This window comes from Choloepus didactylus, chromosome 12 (assembly GCF_015220235.1).
Source record: "Choloepus didactylus isolate mChoDid1 chromosome 12, mChoDid1.pri, whole genome shotgun sequence".
Classification (NCBI taxonomy): domain Eukaryota; kingdom Metazoa; phylum Chordata; class Mammalia; order Pilosa; family Megalonychidae; genus Choloepus; species Choloepus didactylus.
Window position 1 is genome coordinate 57,689,550 of NC_051318.1, and position 14,490 is coordinate 57,704,039.

The window sequence follows — 14,490 nt, forward strand, 5'->3', positions numbered from 1 at the left end:
AAACATATGCATGCCTAACAAAGAAAACAAAAACACCTTTCTTTCAGTCTTAACTTCATTCATGACATGTTCCCCTGGAAACCGAGGGTGATATAAGGAAGCTTAAAAGGTGTAGAGTACCTGTTTCTCACACTGTGAGGACCAAGATAGAACCAAAGGAAATAAGAGGCTTATATAACCTATATTCCTTCAGAAAAACAAGATTCAGGGAGAGCAAGCAGCAGGGAAGTGGGGCAATTAACTCAGAAAAGTAGGTAAAAAATGTTTAGTGGAGCTCCCATTATTTCTCCATGCTTGCCTTCACAGTGCTCTTCTTTGCCAACAAAGCAAACCAAGCAGGTTCAACAAGTAACAACATTTGAAAGAAGGCTGCTGATCACCTTATATCATATTACTTTATTATAAATAAAAGGGCAGGAATATTAGCACCACTGTCACTTCATAGCACTCTGTAATTTACTATACACTTTCATATAGTTTAACTCATTTGATCTTTACATTAACCTTTTAAGATGGGTGTTGTGGTTTGCTAATGCTGCCATTACGCAAAATACCAGAAATCGACTGGCTTTTATAAAGGGGATTTATTTGGTTACAAAGTTAAAGTCCTAAGGCCATAAAAGTATCCAAATTAAGGCATCAACAATAGGGTACTCTCACTGAAGAATAGCCAATGGAGTCCAGAAACCCTCTGTCAGCTGGGACAGCACATGGCTGGTGTCTGCTCCAAGGTTCTGCTTTCGAAATGGCTTTCTCCCAGGATGTTACTCTCTAATTATCTGGGGGTGTTCTCTTAGTTTTACCCAGGCAAACTGTGGGCTAGCAAAAGTCTACTTTCAATGACCATCTCCAAAATGTCTCTCTCAGCTGCAGGACTGAGCTTTTGTCTGCGGGCTCTTACATGACTTCAGTAAACTAATCAGGACCTACACTGAATAGGTGGGGTCAAATCTCCAAAGAAACATTCAATCAAGAGGTCAAACCCTAATCAAAAAGATTAATGAATCTGCCCCCACAAGATTGCATTAAAGAATATGGCTTTTTCTGGGAAAGCATAATCCATACAAACTGGCACAATAGGCAAGGTCAGAATTAAATCTACTTTACAGAAGGATAAACGGAGGCATTCTGGAGATACTTAGAGCAGTCAAGTCACAGAGTCACATAAAGTCACAAGGCAAGTAAGTGGTATAGCAAGGACTGGAGCATCCAAATATTTTCTCCTATATATCTAGTGATCTTTTTACTATATATACCACCCACCTATCCAAAGAGGTTAGTAAGTGTGCCAGTTTGAATGTATTATGTCCCCCAAATGCCATTATCTTTGATGTAATCTTGTGTGGGCAGACCTATCAGTGTAAATTAGATTGTAATTCTTTGAGTGTTTCCATGAAATGCGGCCCACCCAACTGTGGGTGATGACTCTGATTTGATAATTTCCATGGAGGTGTTGGCCCGCCCATTCAGGGTGGGTCTGAATTAAGTTACTGGAGCACTATATAAGATCAGACAGAAGGAGCACACTGCTACAGCCAAGAGAGACACTTTGAAGAAAGCATAGGAGCTGCAGATGAGAGACAGTTTGAAGACAGCCATTGAAAGCAGACTCTTGCTCCGGAGAAGCTGAGAGAGGACAAATATCCCAAACGCAACTACGAGTGACATTTTTGAGGAACTGCAGCCTAGAGAGGAACATCCTGAGAGAAAGCCATTATGAAACCAGAACTTTGGAGCAGATGCCAGCCACGTGCCTTCCCAGCTAACAGAGGTTTTCCGGACACCATTGGCCATCCTCCAGCAAAGGTACCCGACTGTCGATGTATTACCTTGGACACTTCATGGCCTTAAGACTGTAATTGTGTAACCAAATAAACCCCCTTTTATAAAAGCCAATCCATCTCTGATGTTTTGCATTCCGGCAGCATTAGCAAACTAGAACAGCAAGATAACCCAGAAGACAATACTGTACACTACATTTAAGCCACACAAATAGTAAGGCTCTCTTCTTAAATTTTCAATAGACACAAAATAAGTGTTAATTACAAAGGGAAAAACAGTAACTTTGGAGTAAAGAAAGCTAGCAGACAGGACAACCCATAACTTGTTTAACACCACCAGTAATAGGACACATCTAGATCACTGATTCCTGCCTGACAGGAATACAGTGAGTGAGGGTGGGGCTAGGGGGTGGTACAATATCAATTCTATGGTATTCTTAACAACAACAACAAAAAAAAAGCGTAATCTGAATCCAATCATGAGGAACCACCAGACAAACCCAAACTGAGGGACTTTCTTCAAAACAACTGGCTGGTACTCTTCAAGAGAATAAAGTCCTGAAAAACAAAAACTAAGAAACAGTTTCAGATCAACATGGACTAAGGCAACTAAATATAATGTGTGATCCTGGATTGAATCCTGGACCAGAACAGGGACATCAGTAGGACACAATCGGCAAAATTCGAATCAAGTCTGTACACTGGCTAACGCTATTTCATTAATTTTAATTTCCTCATTTTGATTGGACTGAGTTACATAAAATGTCAATACTTAGGAAAGCTAGATGAAGGGTACGTGGGAATTCTCTATACCATTTTTGCAACTTTTCTATAAGTTTGGAGTTATTCCAAATGAAAAAGTTTAAAAAGTTTAAAATTTTAAAATATTTTGATAACGACTGAAATGAAACAAATGAAAATTGTAAATGAATGAATACACATATAACACAGATTAACATTTAAGTATTTACTAATTTTCTATGGTCATGGAAAAATACTTATTACAAATAAATGCATGAGGTTTCAAAGAAAATACGTTCCCAAAAAATAATCTCATTTTACTATCCTTAATTCTGACCTGCATAAATGTAAATTTGCCTCACACTCAGGCAATTCCCTTTGTTCTAAATTATTATCCATTAAGAAAGACCTGAAACATTTAAAATGTTCCTTTCTAATAATTTTAAGACACTTCCAATATATCACAAATTCCCTATACAACAATTTCAATAAAATTTACCTTTAAAAAGATAGACAAATGGCCCATAATTACAAGAATAGATATTCAGCATCATTTCATTAGGGAAATACAAATCAAAACCACAATGAGATACCACCTCATACCCACAGAATGGTTATTATATTTAAAAATGGAAAATAATAAAGGCTGACCAGTATGTAGAAAAATAGGAATCCTCATACATTGTTAAATGGAACGTAAAATGGTGCAGCTATTATGGAAAACAGTTTAATGGGTCCTCAAAAAGTTAAACATATAACTACCATATGACCCAGCAACCCCACTTCTAGGTATATACCCCAATGTTCATAGCAGCATTATTCACAATAGCCAAAAGATGGAAGCAACCAAGGTTTCCATCAACAGATGAATGGATAAATAAAATGTGTGTACACACACACATGCACACGCACACACACACACACACACACACAAATTGGAATATTATTTTAGCTGTAAAAAAGAATGAGGTTCTGAAATATGCTACAATATTGGATGAATGATGAAGACTTCATGTTGAATGAAATAAGTCAGACACAAAAGAACAGATATTATTTAATTCCAATTACTTGAAGTAACTAGAATATGCAAATTCATAGAGGGAGAGATAGTAGATTACAGGTTACCAGGGGAAGGGACTTAATGCATAACGCCTGCCGGGTTTCCGTTCAGGGTGATGGGAAGTTTTGGTGATGCATGGTGATAACTTTAGCATGACACTGTGAATGTGATTAATGCCTCTGAATCGCATGCATGGGAATGGCTGACATGGGACATTTTATGTTGTGTGTATGTTACCACAATTTAAAAGAAAGAGAAACAGAGAAACTGAAGAGAAAATGACAATTAAATGCAATACATAATCCTGGACCAGAACTAATAATGGAGGAGAAACCGTCCAAAAGGACATTATTGGGACAACTAAAAAACTGGAATATGGACTGTATGCTTTATATCAATGTTAAATTTCTTGAACCTGACAGTGGTATTTAGGGTGGTTACACAACCAAGTTAGTGCCTTTGTTCTTAGGAAATGTACATCAAAGTTTAAGTGTTACAGTAGAATGATGTATACAACCTACTCTCGAATGCTTACAAAACAGAGTAACATAACAAACATGGCAAAATGCTAAAAGTTGGTAAATCTGGGTATCTAGTAGGGGTGTGTTTTGGGGTTCTATGTATTATTTTTGCAACTTCATATAATTTTGAAGTAATTTCAAAAGAAAAACTTTTTTTAAAAATACATTACTTCACAAATATGAATCCTTAAGGTAAAATTATAATTCTTAGATGCTCTTTTCTGGATCCATTCACAATACGTAACTCCATCTAATAGCTACATAAAAACATCACAGCTTTACATGGACAGAAAAAGTCACCAATGTATTACACATTTTTCAATATGTGTGGTGCCCAAACAACCCTTTTAAGAACTATAACTTTTATGACTTGTATCTGCAGGTGCTCAAAAGAACGTACTGAATAAAGATACTCATTAATTATTAGGGAAACACCAAATGAGATACCACCACACACCTTTTAAAAGGTAATAAAATGTTTTTAGAAACTGGCAATCCAAAATACTGTCAAGGATGTGGAGCAACAGGAACTCTCATTCACTGCTGGTGAGAATGCAAAATGGTACCTTCACTTTGGAAGACAATTTGGCAGTTTCTTTCACACCTAGACACAATTTTGCCTTAGGATCCAGCAATCATGTCCCTAGGTATTTAGCCAACTGGTTTCGAAAATGTATGCCCATGCAAAAGCCTGAATGTGAATGTTTAGCTTTATTTATAATCATTAAAAATTGGAAACAATCCAGATGTTCTTCAACGAGTAAATGTGGTAAATCCATACAATGGAATACTACTCAGCAATAAAAAGGAGCAAAGGATTCATTCACATAATAATATGGCTGAATCTGAAATGCATTTTGTTAAGCGAAAAAAGTAAAGACCCAAAAGGCTATATATTGAAAGATTCTTTTTTAATGATACTTGGGAAAGGGAAAACTACAGGGAGCAAGCAGATCAACTGTTGTCAGGGAATGGTGATGAAGGAAGGTGCTGTCTATAAAAACCCATACAACTGTACACTGTGAAAAGTAAATTTTGCTGTTTCTAAATTTTTAAAAAAATATCAACAAGGTGCTCAGGTGAGGCCTCTCTCAGCCAACTCTGCAAATAAACTCACTACCCTCCCCCCTACATGGGACACGACCCCCAGGGATAAGCCTGGCCGTGGCACTGTGGGATTGAGAATGCTTTCTTGACCCAAAGGCAGGAAAAGAAACAAAACAAAATAAGGTTTCGGTGGCTAAGAGATTTCAAATTGAGTTGAGACATCATTCTGTGGGTTATTATTATGCATTATACAGAATTCCTTTTTAATTTCTAGTGTATTAGAATAGCTAGAAGGAAATAACTGAATCTGTTGAGAAGTAATCCAGCAGACTTGATTCTTGATAATGATTGTGTAACTATATCTATATAGCTTTTATCGTGTGACCGTTTGACAGTGAAAATCTGTGTCTGACACTCCCTTTACCCTGTGTAAGGGCAGATGAGTAATAAAATAAAGACAAAGTACATATATAAATATATAATGGGGAGCTTAAATGGTATGGGATGTTTTGGGTATTCTTTTTTATTTTTTTTTCTTTATTTTGGAGTAATGAAAATGTTCTAAAATTGATTATGGGAATGAATGCACAACTATATGATGAAATGGTGAGCCACTGATTGTATACTTTGGATGCATTATATGGTGTGTGAGTATATCTCAATAAAATTGCATCTAAAAAAATCAACAAGGATGTAAGGAATATGGAGTGTGGATTGTGGCAAATGAATCAAAATGTATTATATATGAATTACATAACCATATAGAAGGGGATGGGGATGAAAGAAGCTGACCTGAGTAACTTTGGAAAACTGTTTTGACTGGATACTGTAAGGCTAGAGACAAAAAGAAATGCATACAAACACTGTACTCTAATTAGCAAATTTGTTTCTCACAGGGATATGGGTTAGGAATTCTGATATTATTTTATTTGTACAAAAGGGTTAAACAAGTAAGTAAATGTATTGTAGAAAATAAGAAGAAAGTTTCTCTCTTTCAGAGGAAGAAATTTAAAACAGAGAAACTGAGGAGGCCAGAATGAACCCTACTGCTGCTGAAATGGAGTCAAAGATATCAGTAAAGACCCATGTTTTAAAATTTGTATGTGTGTATGTTTGTTTATGTTGGTATGCACACATATATCTGAGGCTCTATCCACAGAGCAGGTCTAGACCAGTGATTCTCCAGTAGAAACAAACACACTCCTATTCCCCAGATCTTCATTTCTAAATACTGTTCTCCAGTAAAAGGACAAGAGATCCTCAGAGAACTGGATGACTCCAGAACCACAGCAGGGAAAACATAATATGAGCTGGAGCACCCTGTGGTGCAAGAAAGTTAAGAAAGTACTGGAGAAAAAAGGAAAAAAAAATGTAAAAAATGGAGAGGCATATAGAAAGTACAAGCAAGAGCTCTCAATAGTCAAAGGTGGAGCAATTCTAGCAATAAACTGATTAAGGACAGTGTTGGACTATAACTCAAAAAATAATTCAGAGCAGTCCACATCGATATAAATAACTGAATAAATAAATGAGAAGCAACAATTCTTTCCAGAAGAATTTCAATTAATAAACAAAGAATGAATGAGGGATACAGAAAATCACCTTTCAAAATATCAATTAAATTCTTCCAAATTAAGGAAAGATTACATACATTTGCAAATAAAGCAGCACACACTGGAATTTAGAATTCCGATTTCAACTCTTCTGTTTCTTTTTAATTCTGTACAAATAACAATGTCTAATTTTGTTTCCTTCACGTTTAAAATGGGAATAAAGCAGGCCATTAACTACTACCATAGCATGCTAATATGAAGATGTACGCCTGGTAGAGAAGGCTAAACACGTTGGGAGAAAAGGCTTCTAAAATAGAACCCATAAGATTTCAAAGCACTAGTTCAAGGTCATTTCCACAAACTGTCAGTTATCCAAGGAATCAAATCTTATTTCTAATTTTTAGCTAATAAATCATTGGCTTCTATTCCATTCTCTTAGAAAATTTCTTAGAAGTAAGATCAGAGATAGGCAGGTTAGGCATTTATGAGGTATTCTGTGGTGACAGTTTAAGGGATTAATTAAGAGAAGCAAAAGTAGTATCGGCATACTTAGGATTTCTTCCGTTATATTTTCGGAAAAAGAACATTTAATTATCTTGCCAAGTTTAGGCATAAACTTGTTTTTAGGGTTAGATGTGAAAAGAGATTGAAATATAAAAGATGAGATCTGAAAAGGTAAGAATTAAATGTAAAAAAGGTCTTGATTGAAATATTCTTGTTAATATTCACTTTAATTTTATTTGCACACCCTATATAACCTGAAATACTTAAGATATAAACCACATTAAAGAAAATCTTTTTCTAGACCTTTCATAGACAACAGCTATTCTAAATAGTTTAAGAAGCACAGAAAATATACCAGTTGCAATTTGTAGAACAGCCACTAGATGGTAGGTAGTGATTACAAATAAATCTATGCTTATTATCACAGCAAAGAAGCTCAAACATTGACCTGTTAGATAGCCTAGTTAGAAAAAACATGGCAGGAAATGAAGATGAAAAATAATTTCTAATTTTACTCTTACAATGTTGGTACAATATTTGCATCATAGAAAGCATAAAATTCCAGGTTAGATAACTATTTAGTAAAAATTTAGTGGAGAATTTCTTCATTGCTAATACTATTAATGGCCATAAAAAAGTCATGAAAGTGTCTAGGTTGCCATGCATTTACAGCACTGTTATATTAGTGAAATGTTTTCAAACTAAAAAATAAAGATTAAAGAGAAGATACTGGGGTTAAGTGAAATGTAGAAATAAAGAATAAGAACTAAGCCCTGAGCCAAATAATTAGATAGTATCAAATATTTTTTTATTCCTAAGAAATAGTTGTTTAGACTACAAATAGTCTAATTTAAATGTTTCTAATTAACATTTCTTAAAAGATGTAACTACGAAAAGAATTAATGTTTAAGCTACTCTTCCGTAAACAAAGAATTGTGGGAAGCCTGCTTATAATATAAAGGGTCACCAAGTGAATTAAAAGATAAAACCAAGATTCATTGGACAGTACTAAACAAAGTGATTTGTAGTCAAAAATTTCATTTCCTTTTGATTGCAGTTAATATCTAATCAGGAATTGTAATTTAAACCACAAGATTTAAACATTATATACACATTAGCTGGTTGACAACCTGAATACAAATTTAGTAAATTTGAAGGGTAAAATAAAAACCCACCCCTAATTTTTGAGTGGCTATCTATTTCTGTTCTTTGGCAGATAAAATAAAAGAAATATAGTAAGCAAGAAACAATTTCAAAATAGAGGAAAAGGTAAGTGGATTTCTAGGTTCAAAAGTAGCAAAACTCAGGAAGTATAATGTGTTTTCTATGTCTAAAGTTGAATATAGTTGATCAAATTTATCTTTATAATTAAAAAGAATTAAATCAGCATTCTATTCAAGAAGGTATAAAACCTTGATCATTTAACCAGGTTGAGGGCAGAAATTAACCAAATCAGTCTAATCAGATGAGTCTACTTAAATGAATATTGGGTTTCCACCACCACTACTAGCAATTTAAACAGTTTATGAATGTCTTAATACTACTTAATGAGTTTACTATGCACCAATCACTGTGGTAGGAATTGAAATAATGAAAATATGATACAATCTTCCCTTAAGAAACTATCTATTTGACCTTATAAGTCAAATATTAAATTAAGAATTTCACAAGATGTTAAAAAAAATATATTACTTGGATTAGTGATCTCCTAACCCTCAAATAAGACTTGTACTTTCATACTTTGGGGTCTCAAGTTACATTGTTCCAGTTGCCTTTTTTCCAACCTTTCCCTCAGCTTAAGGACATTCAAATGGAAGCTCTCTGCCTCAAAAGCAGAATTTACACTCTCATTCTATATGCTCCTACAGCACCAAATGGCCATCAACATTATATACACTCCTCACGCAAAATCAAATTTAGCTTAAATACGCATCTCTATCTTTATACTGCTAGCATCTAGCACAATGACTGAAATACATCTGAAGTGTTAAATAAAATCTGTGATTTGTTTCTACTATATGATCATAATTAGTATTCATTACTTCAGTATCAGAAACAATTTACATTTTAAAACAAGTTAAGGACAATATTTGCTTTTCTTCCTCATCTATGCTACTTTAAACACACACAGATAGCACTAAGAAAAAATTAATTTGGAAACAAAAGACCACTTACTGAAAAACGCCAGCATGAAAATGCCATCATTACCCACTCTAAGCTGGTCTGCATCATTAAAGTCATCTCTTGGTGGACATTCTTCCTCCTGAATCTGTAAAACATATAATACTAGAAGAGTTAACCAAAATAATTGCAACTTTATCATTTTAAAAGTAAGGAAAAGAACTTAAATTTTTAAAAATCTAACATCCTTAATTAGCTGTAAAGACAGTTAAGATACTAGAGGAAGGAGAACAATGTCTGGCACATAGTACTCAATAAACATTAGCAATTATTACTTTTTCATGAGTATCTTGGCAAACAGTAACTTTAAGGTAAACACAAAAAAGACAAAACTCGAATTAATGAAAATGGCAGCAATAAAGTTTTGACACTGTTGCAATAGTGGGAGTGTATAAATTAGTACCACCTCCATGTCTGATAATTTAGCAATACTTATTAAAAATTAAAATGCACATACCCTTTGACTCATCAATTACACTTTGTGAAATATATCCTTCAGCTATATATAGATGTATTCCCACTAAAAAGACATGATGTATTAAAGATAATTCATTGCAACAATGTTAAAACAGCAAAAAATTAGACACAATCTAAATGCCAATCAAAAGTGCATTGTGAGGCGGGGCAAGATGGCGGACTGGTGAGCTGTATGTTTTCGTTACTCCTCCAGGAAAGTAGGTAGAAAGCCAGGAACTGCGTGGACTGAACACCACAGAACAATCTGACTTTGGGCATACTTCATACAACACTCATGAAACGTGGAACTGCTGAGATCAGCGAAATCTGTAAGTTTTTGCGGCCAGGGGACCCGCGCCCCTCCCTGCCAGGCTCAGTCCCGTGGGAGGAGGGGCTGTCAGCTCCGGGAAGGAGAAGGGAGAACTGCAGTGGCAGCCCTTATCGGAAACTCATTCTACTGATCCAAACTCCAACCATAGACAGACTGAGACCAGACACCAGAGAATCTGAGAGCAGCCAGCCCAGCAAAGAGGAGACAGGCATAGAAAAAAAACAACACGAAAAACTCCAAAATAAAAGCGGAGGATTTTTGGCGTTCTGGTGAACATAGAAGGGGAAGGGCAGAGCTCAGGCCCTGAGGCGCATATGCAAATCCCGAAGAAAAGCTGATCTCTCTGCCCTGTGGACCTTTCCTTAATGGCCCTGGTTGCTTTGTCTCTTAGCATTTCAATAACCCATTAGATCTCTGAGGAGGGCCCTTTTTTTTTTTTTTTTTTTAATCCTTTTTTCTTTTTCTAAAACAATTACTCTAAGAAGCCCAATACAGAAAGCTTCAAAGACTTGCAATTTGGGCAGGTCAAGTCAAGAGCAGAACTAAGAGAGCTCTGAGACAAAAGGCAATAATCCAGTGGCTGAGAAAATTCACTAAACACCACAACTTCCCAAGAAAAGGGGGGTGTCCGCTCACAGCCATCATCCTGGTGGACAGGAAACACTCCTGCCCATCGCCAGCCACATAGCCCAGAGCTGCCCCAGACAACCCAGTGTGACGGAAGTGCTTCAAATAACAGGCACACACCACAAAACTGGGCGTGGACATTAGCCTTCCCTGCAACCTCAGCTGATTGTCCCAGAGTTGGGAAGGTGGAGCAGTGTGAATTAACAAAGCCCCATTCAGCCATCATTTCAGCAGACTGGGAGCCCCCCTACACAGCCCAGCAGCCCAGAACTGCCCTGGGGGGAAGGCAACTCATCTGTGACATAGCACAGTCATCCCTCAACAGAGGACCCGGGGTGCACAGCCTGTAAGAGGGGCCCACTTGCAAGTCTCAGGAGCCATACACGAATACCAAGGACTTGAGGGTCAGTGGCAGAGACAAACTGTGGCAGGACTGAACTGAAGGATTAGACTATTGCAGCAGCTTTAAAACTCTAGGATCACCAGGGAGATTTGATTGTTAGAGCCACCCCCCCTCCCTGACTGCCCAGAAACACGCCCCATATACAGGGCAGGCAACACCAACTACACACGCAAGCTTGGTACACCAATTGGACCCCACAAGACTCACTCCCCCATTCACCAAAAAGGCTAAGCAGGGGAGAACTGGCTTGTGGAGAACAGGTGGCTCGTGGACGCCACCTGCTGGTTAGTTAGAGAAAGTGTACTCCACGAAGCTGTAGATCTGATAAATTAGAGATAAGGATTTCAATTGGTCTACAAATCCTAAAAGAACCCTATCAAGTTCAGCAAATGCCACGAGGCCAAAAACAACAGAAAATTATAAAGCATATGAAAAAACCAGACGATATGGATAACCCAAGCCCAAGCACCCAAATCAAAAGATCAGAAGAGACACAGTACCTAGAGCACGAACTCAAAGAACTAAAGATGAACAATGAGACCATAGTACGGGATACAAAGGAAATCAAGAAGACCCTAGAAGAGCATAAAGAAGACATTTCAAGACTAAATAAAAAAATGGATGATCTTATAGAAATTAAAGAAACTGTTGACCAAATTAAAAAGATTCTGGACACTCATAGTACAAGACTAGAGGAAGCTGAACAACGAATCAGTGACCTGGAAGATGCCAGAATGGAAAATGAAAGCATAAAAGAAAGAATGGGGAAAAAAATTGAAAAAATCAAAATGGACCTTAGGGATATGATAGATAATACGAAACATCCGAATATAAGACTCATTGGTATCCCAGAAGGGGAAGAAAAGGGTAAAGGTCTAGGAAGAGTATTCAAAGAAATTGTTGGGGAAAACTTCCCAAACCTTCTAAACAACATAAATACACAAATCATAAATGCTCAGCGAACTCCAAATAGAATAAATCCAAATAAACCCACTCCGAGACATATACTGATCACACTGTCAAACACAGAAGAGAAGGAGCAAGTTCTGAAAGCAGCAAAAGAAAAGCAATTCACCACATACAAAGGAAACAGCATAAGACTAAGTAGTGACTACTCAGCAGCCACCATGGAGGCAAGAAGGCAGTGGCACGATATATTTAAAATTCTGAGTGAGAAAAATTTCCAGCCAAGAATACTTTATCCAGCAAAGCTCTCCTTCAAATTTGAGGGAGAGCTTAAACTTTTCACAGACAAACAAATGCTGAGAGAATTTGCTAACAAGAGACCTGCCCTACTGGAGATACTCAAGGGAGCCCTACAGACAGAGAAACAAAGAAAGGACAGAGACACTTGGAGAAAGGTTTAGTACTAAAGAGATTCGGTATGGGTACAATAAAGGATATTAATAGACAGAGGGGAAAAATATGACAAACATAAACCAAAGGATAAGATGGCTGAATCAAGAAATGCCTTCACGGTTATAACATTGAATGTAAATGGATTAAACTCCCCAATTAAAAGATACACATTCGCAGAATGGATCAAAAAAAATGAACCATCAATATGTTGCATACAAGAGACTCATCTTAGACACAGGGACACAAAGAAACTGAAAGTGAAAGGAGGGAAAAAAATATTTCATGCAAGCTACAGCCAAAAGAAAGCAGGTGTAGCAATATTAATCTCAGATAAAATAGACTTTAAATGCAGGGATGTTTTGAGAGACAAAGAAGGCCACTACATACTAATAAACGGGGCAATTCAGCAAGAAGAAATAACAATCGTAAATGTCTATGCACCCAATCAAGGTGCCACAAAATACATGAGAGAAACACTGGCAAAACTGAAGGCAGCAATTGATGTTTCCACAATAATCGTGGGAGACTTCAACACATCACTCTCTCCTATAGATAGATCAACCAGACAGAAGACCAATAAGGAAATTGAAAACCTAAACAATCTGATAAATGAATTAGATTTAACAGACATATACAGGACATTACATCCCAAATCACCAGGATACACATACTTTTCTAGTGCTCATGGAACTTTCTCCAGAATAGATCATATGCTGGGACATAAAACAAGCCTCAATAAATTTAAAAAGATTGAAATTATTCAAAGCACATTCTCTGACCACAATGGAATACAATTAGAAGTCAATAACCATCAGAGATTTAGAAAATTCACAAATACCTGGAGGTTAAACAACACACTCCTAAACAATCAGTGGGTTAAAGAAGAAATAGCAAGAGAAATTGCTAAATATATAGGGACGAATGAAAATGAAAACACAACATACCAAAACCTATGGGATGCAGCAAAAGCAGTGCTAAGGGGGAAATTTATAGCACTAAACGCATATATTAAAAAGGAAGAAAGAGCCAAAATCAAAGAACTAATGGATCAACTGAAGAAGCTAGAAAACGAACAGCAAACCAATCCTAAACCAAGTAGAAGAAAAGAAATAACAAGGATTAAAGCAGAAATCAATGACATAGAGAACAGAAAAACAATAGAGAGGATAAACATCACCAAAAGTTGGTTCTTTGAGAAGATCAACAAGATTGACAAGCCCCTAGCTACACTGACAAAATCAAAAAGAGAGAAGACCCATATAAACAAAATAATGAATGAAAAAGGTGACATAACTGCAGATCCTGAAGAAATTAAAAAAATTATAAGAGGATATTATGAACAACTGTATGGCAACAAACTGGATAATGTAGAAGAAATGGACAATTTCCTGGAAACATATGAACAACCTAGACTGACCAGAGAAGAAATAGAAGACCTCAACCAACCCATCACAAGCAAAGAGATCCAATCAGTCATCAAAAATCTTCCCACAAATAAATGCCCAGGGCCAGATGGCTTCACAGGGGAATTCTACCAAACTTTCCAGAAAGAACTGACACCAATCTTACTCAAACTCTTTCAAAACATTGAAGAAAATGGAACACTACCTAACTCATTTTATGAAGCTAACATCAATCTAATACCAAAACCAGGCAAAGATGTTACAAAAAAGGAAAACTACCGGCCAATCTCCCTAATGAATATAGATGCAAAAATTCTCAACAAAATACTTGCAAATCGAATCCAAAGACACATTAAAAAAATCATACACCATGACCAAGTGGGGTTCATTCCAGGCATGCAAGGATGGTTCAACATAAGAAAATCAATCAATGTATTACAACACATTAACAAGTCAAAAGGGAAAAATCAAATGATCATCTCAATAGATGCTGAAAAAGCATTTGACAAAATCCAACATCCCT

The 14,490-nt window shown here is 36.4% G+C and overlaps 1 protein-coding gene across 1 annotated transcript in view; it reads right to left on the bottom strand.

Annotated features, from left to right (window-relative positions):
- The window catches only part of NDFIP2 (Nedd4 family interacting protein 2), a gene marked incomplete at its 5' end in the record, with an annotated part of 88,531 nt that overhangs the window by 13,827 nt on the left and 60,214 nt on the right, over positions 1 to 14,490 (bottom strand). Inside the window, one exon of the mRNA XM_037799916.1 lies at positions 9,383 to 9,476. Within this exon, the coding sequence (XP_037655844.1) occupies positions 9,383 to 9,476 (94 nt within the window). The remainder of the gene's footprint in view (positions 1 to 9,382; positions 9,477 to 14,490) is intronic.